General features: G+C 31.9%; 1 protein-coding gene across 2 annotated transcripts; it reads left to right on the top strand.

Moving 5' to 3' along the window:
- Positions 1-3,586: 3,586 nt before the first annotated feature.
- On the top strand, positions 3,587-8,200 carry LOC128182885 (DNA topoisomerase 2-alpha-like). Of its 2 annotated transcripts, XM_052851653.1 has the most exons (10): positions 3,587-5,142; positions 5,467-5,558; positions 5,762-5,867; positions 6,028-6,180; positions 6,285-6,587; positions 6,686-6,757; positions 6,851-7,032; positions 7,232-7,394; positions 7,556-7,668; positions 7,859-8,198. In XM_052851653.1, exons 2-10 carry the CDS (start codon positions 5,490-5,492, stop codon positions 7,916-7,918), a joined length of 1,221 nt encoding a protein of 406 aa, XP_052707613.1. In that variant the 5' UTR covers positions 3,587-5,142; positions 5,467-5,489; the 3' UTR covers positions 7,919-8,198. The 2 variants fall into 2 exon arrangements, with proteins under 2 accessions (XP_052707613.1, XP_052707614.1); XM_052851654.1 differs by lacking the exon at positions 6,686-6,757 and having other exon boundaries at positions 7,859-8,200.
- Positions 8,201-16,823: the final 8,623 nt, after the last annotated feature.

The raw sequence follows: 16,823 nt of genomic DNA, 5'->3' as shown, positions 1-16,823 counted from the left end.
TTCAATAAAGTATATGTGTAGGTTGGAACTCTTCCATTTAAAATCACGTTTAGATAAGTAAATCAATGGAACCGTATGCATTTACTTCACTTCTTTTCCAATTATAAATTCAAATCTAGCTAATTGAATTTTATACGATAAGAAATTATATATTTATCTGATAAATCCATTACGACGTCATAATGGTTCTAGCACCAAAAAAAGACGCTCAAGAGAGCGCGAAGGAATTCTAGGATGCAATAAAAAGATCTTGGTGAATGCGTTTAGCTTCGTCTTTTTCCCGTGCTCTGGCAAGTATAGCTTAAATCGCTTACCGGCGTTTCACAAAAACAAGCTCTGACTAAGTTTTTATATTTTTTAAAGCGCTAAGCATAGCTCAGTGCTTTATTGTAGTTAGACTTCTACTACCGGTGCATCGAATAACCGCCCCCTATGAGCAGAAGTATACATCATTTAAACTGGTTAGGGAACCAGTTTCAGTGGTTTACGTGCTATTGTGAATCTAATATACGGGCTATTGTGAATTTAATGTACGGGGCCTACATACACCATTGCAAGGACTGTCATGTAGTATTTAGTGCGTATACAGAAGCTGAAATGTTATATACATATATCTGTTATACACATACAGAAGCTGGGTTAGCGCTTTTCAGTACTATGAGTACTTTGATTTCTACAAAGCTACTCAACATCATATCTGTATTTATATAATTAATGAACAATAATGAAATATATACTTAATATGTGATTTCTGAATGTACAATGGCAAAAACTGTCAATGTTATAAATTTTCAATAATTGAAAAATTGTGTAAAATATAACGAATACTTTGTTAAATATATAACTAAGAAGTGATATAAATGAATATAAATAAATTAACAAGAAATCATATTGACGCAAGCGTCAAATGGGCCGCAAAAAATATAATTGTTTTATAAATCATTGGTTGTTTACATAAAAACACACCACAAGGAAGAAAATAAGAGTTGGTTGTACTAATTTGTATGGTAAATTCTAATATACTTTCAGCAACTTGTTTTGAAGTTTAACATTTTACTATTATCATAAAGAATCGATTTCGTTACTGTAAGCATTTCTAACGGAAATTGTATGATCATTGCCATAGTATGAAGTAATGGAGAACACATTGATTTTTACATTACTCTAATAAAAAGTTCAACTTATCATTTTTCTCTTGGAGATTATGTCCCAGGTAGCACAAAACGTTTTTATAACATTTTATTCCTGTTGTAAGGACGTTATCAGTAAACGTTGTCAATAAAACATTTAAAAAATGTTTTAATAACATTTTTTTTTCGTTGTTAAAACGTTTTAAGCAAACGTTTTTGACGAAACATTTTCATACGATTATGCCATCGTTTTCACAACATTGTTAAAACATTACTAAAAATGTTTAAATCATTTCTCCCAAAAACATTTACAAATACGTTTTAAAAACGTTTTCATATTGATTTTAAAAGCATTCTTAATTCATCATTTTTTCCTATAAGGGTAATTACCTAAATATGAATATAAAGATAAACCTTTTTTCATTACATTTTTAAAACAATTACATAAAATTAAATGTTTCCTGCAAACACTAACATAACATTGCCTAAAAATATTGATAAAACATTGTTAAAACATTACTAAAAATGTTTAAATCATTTCTCCCAAAAACATTTACAAATACGTTTTAGAAACGTTTTCATATTGATTTTAAAAGCATTCTTAATTCATCATTTTTTCCTATAAGGGTAATTACCTAAATATGAATATAAAGATAAACCTTTTTTCATTACATTTTTAAAACAATTACATAAAATTAAATGTTTCCTGCAAACACTAACATAACATTGCCTAAAAATATTGATAAAACATTGTTAAAACGTAAAAAATTACATTTAATTTTCAAATTCAACCACCTTTTTATATAAAGTACCTTATGTAGGTTCACTTGAAAATGGATGTGTAAATCCAGATAGCGCTTAATTGTAATAGAAGTAAAATTCATTGTAATAAAAAAACTGTAATAGAAGAACTGTGCATGTTTCCTTAATTAACAGTATTCATACTGTGTGACATCATTTTTACTCTTTATATTTATGTAATCAATTTGAAACTCAATAAGACAAAAAATTATATTCACTAAATTTGAACCTCCTCTATTAAAAGTTTTATCTCAATATTTAGAACAAAGGCAATTTTCAGCTAGTTCATTTACTGATGCTGCCCTAGGGAATCAGTTCCCTTGCTCTCTCAATGTGTTGATTGAGAGTTAATGGAATGACACAGCGGGGTGCTATGGCCAAGCCTCTTACAGCCGATCCTACTTATGCAATTTTCTCGCGATTTGAGGTCAAAGTTTTGTAAAACCCAATCGCGCGCTATTCACACAAAGACCGAGAGGCGAATTACAGTCACATAATGTGAGTATAGTTTGGTATTTAATATTCAAATTTAAATTAATGCCTGGGTATATATTAATGCAAGCATGATTTGTATATAATTTTATCTTGATGACTCATTCTGCAAATCTACATGAAGTTAACAAAAGAAAAATTTAAAATCTTCAGATCATGATTTACAATGACTAACAAATGTGATGTACATTTACAAGTATATATGCCAGTTATGAAGCATGATATGCATGGTAGTTTTTTTAAAATTATAGTCTATTTAAGTTTATATATTTGAGACTTGTAATGTTAAACAGGTGAACACAATGGGAGGGGGGGTGGTTGTTTTACTATTTCCTGTTAGCAAACAAGGCAACAATTTATCCTCCCCTATAATTAAAAAAACCCTATGACTCAATATAAAACACCCAATTCATTGAATTAAATGTTATAGAGTGGCATTTGTTTTTGTTTTCTTATTGTTTACACATTTCCAACTACTGTTGTATCTCTCACTCTCTTTCTCTCTCTCTTTCTCTCTCTCGTGCAGTTACACATACGATCTGCTGTGTTGACAAAAAGGAGATAAACACGATAAAATTTTTAAGAGTACATTGGTTGTACTGTTTATTCTTTTAATAGAAATACCTTAAGACGTCTGGATCTTTTATAACACAAGTAAAAATTTATTATGAATTAGAAGAAACCCTTTTTATTTTATTTTAGAAACAAATAATGGACCCTAATAAAAAACAAAACAAACGGCGCCTATACAACAAGAAATGGATGTCTGAAAAACGTAGAAAACAAAGGCAACAGTCTGAATTAGATACAGATTCTGACACATTTCAATGTTCAAGTTTTGTACAAGATGAAAATCCTAATGAAAACATTGACGATACACAAAATGCACCGGTTCTGAATGATCGGCAAATGTATGACGATGCACCATTAGATAATAACAACACAGCAGAACAAGGTTTGAATTTTGCCGCAGATATCTCATCTAGTGATGATGAATCTGATGACTGTGATGGAGAAACTGCATTAATCGATACACTAAGGGAATGGGTTAATACACACGAAATCAAGGCAAGTGCAGTTGATGATCTGTTGAAAAGATTAAAAAAAACTGTTAATCCAAATATTCCTTCTTCTTCGCGCACGCTACTTAAAACACCAAGGAACATTGATCTGCAAAGAATATCTAATATGAATTACTTTCATTTCGGACTTAAACTAATGATTTTGGATACGTTAAAAAAATATCGCCAAACAGAAATTGAAGCCCTAAATAGCAAATTAATACTGTCTTTGAACATTGACGGACTTCCCCTATTTAAAAGCAGCAAAACATCTGCATGGCCAGTTTTAGGACTTATTTGCAATTTGAAGCCCCCCAAACCATTTCCAATCACGTTGACTGTTGGAACATCTAAACCATCGAACCTTGAATTTTTAAATGAAACAATTGCTGACATTAATAGTTTGATAACTAATGGGATTGACTTCAATGAAGAACATTTTGAAATCAAACTTCTATGCATTATTTGTGATGCACCAGCAAAGGCTTTTGTTAAGTGCGTCAAACAATATTCAGGGTATTATGGATGTGACAAATGTGAGCAACGTGGGCAATATTTGGGACGGATGACCTACCCATTAACTGAAAATCTTGTTTACCGAACAAATGAGTCCTTCCGTAACCAAACACAGGAAGAACATCACAAAGATGCTTGCTGTCCATTTCTTGACCTGCCAATGGATATGATAAAAGATTTCCCTGTAGATTACATGCATCAGGTATGCCTTGGAGTAATGAAAAAACTTCTCATAACTTGGATGCGGGGCCCGAGAGCGAATAATCGACTGTCCAGTAATCAAGTTGCTCAGATTAGTGCAAAACTCATTTCTTTTGTGCAATATATACCTCAAGAGTTTGCAAGAAAACCAAGGGGTCTTGAGGAAGTGGATAGATGGAAAGCTACTGAATTCCGCCAGTTCCTTTTATATACAGGACAATTTGCATTAAGAGGTGTTTTATCAAATAACTTGTACAAACATTTCATGTGCCTTTGTGTAGCAATAACTATTTTAGTTAATGAGGATCTTGTTTTGCATTATGCAACTTATGCACATCGCCTACTTTGTTACTTTGTACGAAATTGCCGCAGATTGTACGGAGAGGAGTTTTGTGTCTACAATGTGCATGCCTTGTTGCACTTAAAGTCTGAGGCTGATACATTTGGTTCATTAGAGAAATGTGCTGCTTGGCCTTTTGAAAACTATATGCAACAATTAAAACGAAAAGTTCGCGGAGGCAACAATCCTGCAGCTCAATTGGTAAAAAGGATTTTTGAGTCCATGGAAACAGATGTCGTCCCAGCTCAAATTAAAGTTAAAAAGATAATGGTCAAAAGTCCCAACAATGTGTATAGAACAGATAGGAAGAGGTTCTGTGAAGTAATCCGCCCTGTCAACAGGGAGAAACAGGCATTCCTCTGCAGAGAATACTATTCACCCGAATGTTCCTTTACTTATCCCTGTGAATCTTACATCATTGGACATGCAGAATTTTTAAATCAAAATTACACAATAAAAACCATTGATGCTGAAAACCTAACAACAAGGTGTCTGAAGGTGCCTTCTCACCATGACAACAGATATGTATTTATTCCATTGCAACACAACTTTCAAGTGTAACATATTTTCACCAGAACATCTATAAATGGTACCACAAATGGTATGTGCTTTATCATTTAATACTATATTTATTTTTGTTGCTAATAATATCTTATATGTCTTGAATCTGAATGAAATACTGGAATGCAAATAGGTAGAGTTGCTTGAATTCTAATACCGGTAGCTATGAGCAGTTACTTATACAAACCATCATTACTTAATTTGAATCAATATCATGTGATTCTTACAGTTTAATTGATAATCTGTACAATGTCAAAAAAGCAAAGAATGGTTTAATATTGGGTATTTGTACCAGGTATCTGTTCAATTCATTACTTGAAATAATGTATTTAAATATTTAGAATACATTAAATTTATATTCCAGATCTTACATTACCAATTTAAAACATGTTTGCTGTAGTCCATTTTGTGGATGACGAAAGTGTAGAATGTGTACCTAAATCATGGCTTGAAGGAGTATGTATACATTATTTACTCAACAAAATATTTATTAATGCTTATTTGTACAACAAAAATCATGGTTTTTTTTAATAGGTTAACATACTTTGATTCAATATAATAGCTTGGTCATGAGAAAATTAAAAACCCTTTGTTCCTCATGAATTATGTATCAAATAGATTAAAAACTATCATCTACGTCCTTTTCTTCTTTTTTGAAGCAATACTGTTATTGGCCACACCTGAATGCGAAGAAAAAAATACAAAAAATGTCCCTACCAGACAAGGACACCTGGAAAAAGTACAAATACAGGAAAATTGGACAAGGTAAAATATAAAGTTTTAATATTTGAAACTAACATGATACACTTTTGAAAATCTTGACTGCCAAATTGATAAAGAAATACATATATATAAATTTACCAACATACAGGTGTTTTCAATATATTCCGATACTTTTGTTGTTGACAAATACTTTAAAAAACAGATTACGAAGACTATGACACAGCCAGGAAATATCTAAAAAAAGCGGAAGAGACATCTAATCTGGAGAGTGAGGAGGAATCACGAAAAAGGAAGCTTCCAGCAAGACTGATAAGCGAATCGGATAACGATACTGATATCGAAAGTGACATTGAAGGTAAAACATTTATCATTATCAATTTTTATACCAGTAATTCAAATTTAGCACTATTTTGAAACATTTTAATATCAAATAAATAAAGCTATTGAAAATTAACACAGGTAAAACACTGCCATCTCTCCCAAAAAACACATGTTCCCAGAAGGAGAAGAAACGTACAACACCTGTAAAGAAGATGCCTACCTTACCATCACTAGACAGTTCGCCGCTGTCTCCATCACCCCCAGCATCTTCTGTGCCAGTGAAGAAACAAAACCTGGCCACACACTCAGTAAAAAGACAATTGCTGACATCAACTACCTCCATTCGCAGATCCCCGAGATCAAAAAGTACACTGTCAGCCTTATCAGCTGGGACAGCTACACCACCAAGAAGTACCCCATCAGTAGCTATCCAGTTACCCGGTATGTTATTTATATGAAATTAAAATACATCGTAAAACTTTGTAGGAGGAGCTATATTAATTAGTACATGTATTCACAAAAACTGATTTTGTTTTTAGTCGCTGCCAATGATGTTAGAACATCTGCAACTAAAACACTGGGAGAAAGCATTTCTGACTTACTCAAACAAGGTCTGTAAATAAGCTCCAGATTATATACATCATATCTTTTAAATTATTTTAATGAGACCAATTTAACAAAGCAAACTGTTATTTCTTATTTAGTTATTTCCAAACTTGATAAGCAGCAACAGGATATAACTGCAATAAAAAACCATCTAATTTCTGCTGTGGACGTTGATTTGGATACTATTGAAAGTCTATTACCCTCTGGTAACAGACTGAATACTTCAGCAGAAGTTGAAGAATTCCAGGATTCTCTAGATGACGACTCAAAGAAGAAATTGGTAAGAAACCAAATGCACATAGTTTATGCAAAATGTATGTTTACAAAGATAATAATGAGTTAATTAAAGCGATCAAAGATGGTTGATATGTAAATTATTATTCTGTAAATATTTTTTTGTATCAGTAAATTAATTTAGGAATAGTTCATCCCCAATAAAATATACTTTTATATTAAATTGCTGATTTCATTTGTTTTAGATCAATGCCATGGCCTCTCTCCAGGGTGGAGAGCATGCTGGAGAGATTTGCAGAGCAGTTATGCGAAGTATCATGACAAATAACTGCATGAGCCAATTCAGTGGAACCGGACAAAAAGGAAAAATTGCTTTTATTGGCACACCCCTCTACAAAATCATCCTTTGTAAGTATTAAACAGCATTTTGATTAAGTATTCAAGAACTTGAATTTGTTTTTGTGTTTATAGGTCATGTTATTTTAACCTGAATCTAATGAATTTTTCCATCTACAAATACATATATATACATTTTTTAACCGATTTTTCCTTTTTTCAAATCTTTTTAGCTGCTGTTCGCAAAGCATCGAAGAAAACTATCCCGTTTGAGACAATTAAACGAGAGGTCTTGGACGTTTTGAGATTTGCTCCACATCTTCCTGGGGGAATCAATTATGCTAAAGTAAATAAAATGTCTTGTCTTTAGAGTTAGATAGGCTTTAAAATCATTTGAAAATCTACAGTCTATATAATACAGTTATAAACAATATCACTCTTTGTTAATGTCTTCATCAAATGTTTCATAGAATATACACATTTTAAAATAGTCATCTCCATAATTTTATTTTACATTGAAATCTTCTTTATTTTAGAAAAAGCGTGGAAAGAAATCAAATCCAAAAGAAGGCGAATTCCCACCAGACTCCGAATAATATGGACTTTTTTTTTTCAAAAACACAATTTTCCATCAGAATCATAATACAATTGATTGTTCTTTCAATAATACAAATGTTATTTTAAAGAAAATTTAACTGTTGTTTTTATTTTATATTTACACAAAACTGAAAGAGTTTGAGAACATTTTTTTGAAGTGTTTGAAGATTTTTATATCAAATTATGTTAAAATATATAACATATGTTCTCAAGATGTTTTCACTAAGGTTATCAAAACGATTCCGGTACATTTTCTAAAATTGTTGCGTAAAATTGTTTTTAAAATGTTTCCTAAAAAGTTCTCATAACGTTTCAAAAAAATGTTTTCAAAACATTGCTAAACAATGTTTACAAAAAACGTTATTATAACGTAAAAAAACCCACACAGAATTACGTTGTAATAACGTTTCTATAAAATGTTCTCATAACGTTTCAAACTAATGTTTTCAAAACATTGCTAAACAATGTTTACAAAAAACGTTATTATAACGTAAAAAAAACCACACAGAATTACGTTGTAATAACGTTTCTATAAAATGTTCTCATAACGTTTCAAAAAAATGTTTTCAAAACATTGCTAAACAATGTTTACAAAAAAAGGTTATTATAACGTAAAAAAAACCACACAGAATCACGCTGTAATAACGTTTTTGAAAATGTTTTCATAACATTTTCACAATGTTGTTAAAACGTTTTAATAACGTTGTTGTGCTAACTGGGGTATTTCAAACCATTTTTTTGTTTGTTTTTTTTTTTTTGTTGCATTGTATTGAATGAAAACTTAACGCATTATATAGTCATTTTATTTGACACGGCACATAGAAATTCAAATGTATCATTTATATAAAATTTAATGACATTCAGGTCTTTCGTATTTTAGGTCTTTAGTATGTCCCGCATACCGATCCTGATGCATTGTTTTGAAAAGAATGAAGAACTCCGAAATTTTCCGAATAGATTATAGTCTCGATAAAAACGCGCCAAATACGACAATCTACTAAGTATGGCCTACCTTTCATTTACGAGTAAAACAAAAAAATATGTGATATTTTCTAAAAGGCATAAAACATATTTCTACATGCAAATTTACGTTTAATTCATAAAAATAAGCATAGTATTAATTCTATTAAAAAAGAACTATCCCGCAGAAACGCAGTGACAATATTTAAATGTGTATCAAATAACGGACCGCCTTCCGGCGGCCCGTAATAACTCAGTAATCCAAAAAATTCTTGCACAATTCAATGGTCAAAGTTTGAACTGAATGTAAAATTTGAGAGTTTCAAATTTTTTTTTTTAAAGAAAACTGCAAACACGCATCATAATGTATTCCAGTAAAATCTTCAATTATAAATGTGGTTTTGTTAGCATATCCCATTAGCTGCCCCCCCCCCCCCCCCCCAAGATAGTAAAAAGATAGTAAATAATTGTTGTTTACATTGATAAAAGCTAATCTATAACAAAAAATATATAGATCGCTTTCTGAATTAATGAATGATATTTGTTGTCCCTGAACGTCACAGCGAAAGACAACTCTGCATAAAGGAATGGAACAGGGTGGGTGGATCATAACATATCCAGATTTAAAATAAAACTGTCGAGGATCAAAAAACCTAAATTGGATAAACTTTGGATGATTCAGAACATATAACTTAATAAGTTTGTCTGTTTAATCTGCAATAAGTTTGTCTGTTTAATCTGATGAAAGTAGAAAACACACTTTCAAGACAGTTTCAAATCAGGTTCGGTGCTCAGTACAACTTAGCCTAGTGCACAACTGTTTTTATCTAATCTCCCTGTTTTCTTGACTCCATCTAAAAACAAGAGGCCCAGGGGCCACATCGCTCACCTGAGCAACAATTGCCTTAATTCTGATCAAATTAGCATTACAGTATCAAAATATCTTGACAACTGAGTACAGTAGATCTTGCTAAAAGAAAATTGAAAATCTGCCAATTTTTATCCACCTCTTATTTTTTAGTAAAGCCCCTTTTGTTGTTGTACCTGTAAGAAGATTTTTCTCTATTCCTATAACCCCCCCCCCCCCTTCCCCATTTCGTGGCCCCACTATTCTCTAGGGAATCATGGTTTCATCAAACTTAAATCTACCTTTAATCTCATAACATGTGCTTTCACACTAAGTACTGAGTTTTGGACCTTAAACTTTCCCAGAATATTTTTAAGGATCGTAAAACTTGATCCCCCAATTGTGGCCTCACCTTACCCCCGGGGACCATGATTTGAACAAACTTGAATCAACACATCCTGAGGACGCTTCCATTTTAATTTGAGTTTTTCTGGCCTAATAGTTTTTGAGAAGAAAATTTTTAAAGATTTTCTCTATATATTCCTATGTAAAACTTGATCCCCCAATTGTGGCCCCACCCTACCCCCGGGGACCATGATTTGAACAAACTTGAATCAACACTTCCTGAGGATGCTTCCATTTTAATTTGAGCTTTTCTGGCCTAATAGTTTTTAAAAGAATTTTTTTAAAAGATTTCCTCTATATATTCCTATGTAAAACTTGATCCCCCAATTGTGGCCCCACCCTACCCCCGGGGACCATGATTTGAACAAACATGAATCTACACTTCCTGAGGATGCTTCCATTTTAATTTGAGCTTTTCTGGCTTAATAGTTTTTGAGAAGAAGATTTTTAAATATTTTCTCTATATATTCCTATGTAAAACTTGATCCCCCAATTGTGGCCCCACCCTACCCCCGGGGACCATGATTTGAACAAACTTGAATCTACACTACATGAGGATGCTTTCATTTTAATCTAAGCTTTTCTGGCCTAATAGTTTTTGAGAAGAAGATTTTTAAATATTTTCTCTATGGATATATTCCTATGTAAAACTTGATCCCCCAATTGTGGCCCCACCCTACCCACGGGGACCATGATTTGAACAAACTTAAATCTACACTACCTGATGATGCCTCCACTCAAAGTTGAGCTTTCCTGGCCTAATAGTTTTTGAGAAGAAGATTTTTAAAGATTTTCTCTATATATTCCTATGTAAAACTTGATCCCCCAATTGTGGCCCCACCCTACCCCCGGGGACCATGATTTGAACAAACTTGAATCTACACTTCCTGATGATGCTTCCATTTTAATTTGAGCTTTTCTGGCCTAATAGTTTTTAAAAGAATTTTTTTTAAAGATTTTCTCTATATATTCCTATGTAAAACTTGATCCCACAATTTTGGCCCCACCCTACCCCTGGGGACCATGATTTGAACAAACTTGAATCTACACTTCCTGAGGATGCTTCAATTTTAATTTGAGCTTTTCTGGCCAAATAGTTTTTGAGAAGAAGATTTTTAAAAAATTTCTCTATATATTCCTATGTAAAACTTGATCCCCCAATTGTGGCCTCATCCTACCCCCGAGGACCATGATTTGAACAAACTTGAATCTACATTACATGAGGATGCTTCCAATCAAATTTGAGCTTTTTTGGCCTAATAGTTTTTGAGAAGAAAATTTTTAAAGATTTTCTCTATATATTCCTATGTAAAACTTGATCCCCCAATTGTGGCCCCACCCTACCCCCGGGGACCATGATTTGAACAAACTTGAATCAACACTTCCTGGGGATGCTTCCATTTTAATTTGAGCTTTTCTGGCCTAATAGTTTTTAAAAAGAAATTTTTTAAAAGATCTTCTCTATATATTCCTATGTAAAACTTGATCCCCCAATTGTGGCCTCACCCTACCCCCGGGGACCATGATTTGAACAAACTTGAATCTACACTTCCTGAGGATGCTTCCATTTTAATTTGAGCTTTTCTGGCCAAATAATTTTTGAGAAGAAAATTTTTAAAGATTTTCTCTATATATTCCTATGTAAAACTTGATCCCCCAATTGTGGCCCCACCCTACCCCCGGGGACCATGATTTGAACAAACTTGACTCTACACTACCTGATGATGCCTCCACACAAGTTTAAGCTTTACCGGCCTAATAGTTTTTGAGAAGAAGATTTTTGAAAAATACCAACAAATTTTCAATAATTCTCAATTATCTCCCCTTTAAAAAGGGCGTGGCCCTTTATTTGAACAACCTTGAACCCCCTTCACCTAGTTGTGCTTTGTGCCAAATTTGGTTGAAATCTGCCCAGTGGTTCTTGAGAAGAAGATGAAAATGTGAAAAGTTTACAACGACGACGACGACAACAACGACAACGACAACGACGACAGACAACGGACAAATTGTGATCAGAAAAGCTCACTTGAGCCTTTGGCTCAGGTGAGCTAAAAATAGGTATGTGGATGATTAAAATATTTAGGAAAACTTACTTTTTCTGTGTATTTCCTTTTAAATAAATAGTTTATTCCAATTCAATAATTTTAAATTGTATAGCCGACTACAGCTTCCCTCGTACTAAATATGGAACGCCATGCAAACCTTAATTAAGGTATACATCTATAGAGTTGGACAAGCGTTCCCGGTTTTAACCGTTGAATCAAGTTACATCAATGGCAAAATATGGTATTAATGTGGAGCTTCAAGTATGTTCACAGATACAATGACATGTATCAAGTCTTGGTTTTGTTTAATAAAAAAAACTGCACGTGTACGCGTACGAGTAAATCAATGTGTTTCAACAATTTTAACATGTTCTACTTCTGTGTACGAAATAATTTGAGAACAATCCCTACTATTTTTCACTTTTTTCATATGGCCTACGTTTGCTTAATAAAATTATGATCATGTAAAACTAAAACACACCTGCATTTTAAATTATGATCTTTATAGAAGCAATATTGTTAACCTCGCATTTGTGTTCCTGTGTCTCGCGTGAAGACGCCAATTACTTTTTCTTCATTTGTAAGAAATGCTCAAATGCTAGATGTCAATTTATGGATGTATTACTGAGGTTATAATCGATACACACCTTTTACTTTAGGTTAATGCTGCTTAACCTACCGAGGTAAATAACTTTATGTTTTTCTTATGTTCAGACATACATTTAAGAACCCAAAAAATTTAGTTGTTGATATTATACTTCATGTTTCATGTACATTTGTGTTGTCAAGTTTCCAAAGACAGTTGTGCAACATAATAACTATTTACATTTTGTGAAGAACTAGTAAGATGTTCGAACTTGATTCTAATCCTTTTGTATATACTTTATACAAAAAATATTTTCAATTCAATAATTTACAAAATTGTGTATTAATATGTCCTATGTCAAACTGTGACAAAAAGAGGTCAAAAAATAAGAAAATCTTTTATGTACACACAACTATGTTACTATTTTAAACTGCCATATGAAAGAATATCGGAAGGGGGTGGGTAGTGTCCTTTCTGATATATTTCATTTTGTCAAATAAAATATACAACATGACTAGTCATGTTGTATATTTTATTTGACAAAATGAAATATATCAGAAAGGACAGTAGGACAAAGACTAGTCTATTTAACCCAGAGATGGGGAAATCTATTCCATGATCTCAGCCTGTAAAGTCTAATTAGAAAATCATATGAAAAAAAAGGTTTTAGAAATGACATGGCCCCCCATTATTTGCGCAGCAAAGATTTTTCTTAATTTCACATACAAAAAATTAAATTAAGGTGGCTCACTACACCTTAAAATATTTTCTCAAATCAGCAGAAAATTACTTGATCATGATAGATATCATAATGGATAAGAAGTATTTAAGTCAAATAGGCAAAAAATATGCAATTTTGGATTAAAAAATTACATTTTCGAAAATTTAATTTAGTAAACATGAACAAAAGCTCCAGGCGGATTCGAACTCATGATCTGCGGTTTAGAAGCCAAATACTTTATCCACTGAGCTACGACTATATACAGGCAAATTGAACGATATAAACAGTTTAACAAAATATTTAAATCGCCATCTTTTGACGTATATAGTGTCTTAAAAAGCTTAAGTTTGGGTGTAGTGAGGTAGGTTAACAGAAAATGTTAATGTAAAAAAAAATTGAATCGAAAAAAAATGAAATAAACAGTTGAATTTTAGTTAAAAGTATACTTGCCCCCCCCCCCGGATTAAGATTTTCGGAATTTTGAAAAGTAACGTTTTCCTTTTTTTATTATTATTATTATTTTTTTTTTTTATTGCTTGTCAAGATTTTTTTGATGAGTCTGCCCCCTTTCAAAAACGATGCTACGTGCCTGCTAGTTCATATACTTTAGCTTTGTAGTTAATTTTTTAATGTCGACCTCGAATTACCGAATTACACCCCTTTTGGAATAAGGCAGGCGCTTTGCACCTCTTTGAAATAAGGCTATACTAGAGAGAGAAAAATGTTAGTTCGCGATATTCTCGACGCCTTGCATGTGCTTTCTCTCAAATGCTCCAATTTGCTGCAAAATGTTTTGAATTTAATGTGATCGTTCAAGCTTTTCTTAGTTATTTTTTTTTCATTCGGTTTTGCAAAGTCAACGCATAAGCGTTTTACTGTCTTATTTTGACTGTACGGATTTCTGTGTATGCGTTTTAAAATGAAGTTGGAAATTGTTTTGTTCTAAAATATTCAATTTAAAAAAAAAGTTACCTTGTTCTTTGCATGTTTGTAAAGCACAAAATAAAATAAATTTTATCGCTAAAGAAAACAACGTATGTGACCATAATGAGAGCGATTCTCATATACATGATCTAAATGTCCACAATCTATTACAATTGTTATGTAATGTAGATTAACCAAGCAACTTCTTATTGCATTTAGAATTATATTTCTTCCTGGAATGTATATGTTTCTTCTTATTTTGATAAATGTGACATTAACTACCTTCCGTATTTTACGCATTATTATTGTTCCCAAGTCACACAGAGTAAACCTAGCAGAGTTCATCATATTTCTCCGCTATCGTATTTTCCCAATATAAATGAATCCTTTTTTAATAACTAAATACTAACACACTTTCCTTTTTCAATTTCAAAATGTCTATACAAGAATATTTGATAAGCATTTTGTTAGACATTGATCATTTTCAGACGGACTTGATCATTTTCAGACGGACTACTTCTGTCCTGAGGATGCGCAGGTTGTTTATATACAAACAAATGCATGCGCGCGCACAGCTTGAATATTCATTATCTGCTTTTGATATTTTTTTCTTTTGTAGCGGATCTAGAATCTTTTTTAAAATAGAAGGGGAAAAGAAATTTGGTAGTGTGAAATTCATGTACGCATGCGGGATTTTTTATGTGGCAAAGGAGGCTGGCTAGACTTACCAACTATACATTTTACGTTTAGACTTAGACTTTAATTTTATTTTAGACTTACAAAACATGTTAAGCGCGAAGTCCTGGTGGTGATGAAACTTGGTAGTGGATCATAATATAATCATTTAAGTAAACTTTAGAAGATTAAGTAAACTGTAGAAGATTAAGAACGTGCAAGAATCAGTTCAGTTTTCGGTTTATTTAACCTTCATCAGATCTATATATATATTACTACATTAGCACTATATGATATAATGTATGATGCATTTGAAATTCAGGTTAATGGCATATTAAAGCTATAAAACATATGAATATTATTATAGAGTAAACAATTACATAGATATTGAACCATGTCAGTATATAGATATATCTGATAAAAATTAATTTTACAATTGGTTATTCTTAGGATGTGGCTTCGTTTAAAAATTTGCACAAGTTCTCTCATCTGCGTACACTTGTTTTAACATTTCTTTCACACTTTTTTTTATTAATACATTATGAAAATCTACCAGGTTTGACAATCTCATTTGTTATCAATAAGATTTGTTCATAATGTTTTAATACAAATTATTCACAAAATTCTAGTTAAATTGACCTTTTGAAGAACTAGTTCAGTCTGAAAATGTTTAATTTATAAATATCGGCTAGCCTTTGCTCGATTATTTTGTACACAAAATCATAAATAACAATAAAATCTAATAAATAATTTAACCTAGTGTTGCTAAAGTTGATATGCACAATCCAGTTATTTTTAGTAACACCATATCTTTATGTCCAGTACTGATTATATATTTATCAGAACTCTATGATCAGTGTCAAAATTTATATAGATTTCATTTTCATTTAAGCGCCAACGAGTTTCCCTACAGTTCATAATAAATAGAAATATACACTGTTTTATGACAGACCCCTTATATGTTTTTTGTTTGGGTTTTTTTTTTTTGGTGTTTTTTTTGGTTTTGTTGTTGTTGTTTTTTTTGGCTTCATGCTAACGCCATATGACTTTAAGGCGTTTAAAAGAACACACAGGCATAAGTATAAAAAACATTAGTATTTAAATGTGTTTTCAAAATAAAATCATAATTTTGCTTTGAAAATCTTTTTAACATCAATTAAATCATTTTTTTATTTGATTTCATAAGAAATATTTTATTGTTATAAGTCCATTGTTTGTGGCTGTAGTTAAATTTACTATAAGATTCCACATATTAGAAAAAATTAATGATGTTTGTTGAGAATTCAAAACATTTTATTTGATTATAGTTGCCCGTTTTGTGTGCTGATAATAAAACAACAAATAGAGGATAACACACGTGCATACAATATTCCATACAACATTTATTCTGTATTAGCCCGAGACACCATGGTCAATACCGGTTGGGGCAAGAGTACTAAAAGTGTAAGGGCTGATATTGGTCAAGGGCTAATACAGGATACGATATTGGATAAAGAGTATGTATATATTATTATATATTTATCACACCTTAGTATTAACATAGAGGAAATAGTATGTCAGCTTGAGTGTGCTGTTTTAGTACATGAAATGTAATTGTCGAAATAAAATCATTTTACAACTTTACAGTTGATCAACATTGTAATTCGAACAGATGAATAATTTTAGTTTGGTTTTTTTTTATAATAGTAAATAAGTCGGAAAATGAATAAATAGATAGCCTCCTCAAAACAACATTAAGGTC

This window comes from Crassostrea angulata, chromosome 5 (genome assembly GCF_025612915.1).
Source record: "Crassostrea angulata isolate pt1a10 chromosome 5, ASM2561291v2, whole genome shotgun sequence".
Lineage (NCBI taxonomy): Eukaryota > Metazoa > Mollusca > Bivalvia > Ostreida > Ostreidae > Magallana > Magallana angulata.
This window is presented reverse-complemented; position numbering and strand designations above follow the sequence as displayed.

What these genes read in the sequence shown, in the direction of transcription:
- LOC128182885 (XM_052851653.1), top strand. Translation starts at nt 5,490, where the DNA reads ATGTTTGCTGTAGTCCATTTTGTGGATGACGAAAGTGTAGAATGTGTA. An exon ending in TTCTGACTTACTCAAACAAG is followed by an intron (nt 6,758 to 6,850) that starts GTCTGTAAATAA and finishes TTTCTTATTTAG; the next exon opens with TTATTTCCAAACTTGATAAG. An exon ending in ACGACTCAAAGAAGAAATTG is followed by an intron (nt 7,033 to 7,231) that starts GTAAGAAACCAA and finishes CATTTGTTTTAG; the next exon opens with ATCAATGCCATGGCCTCTCT.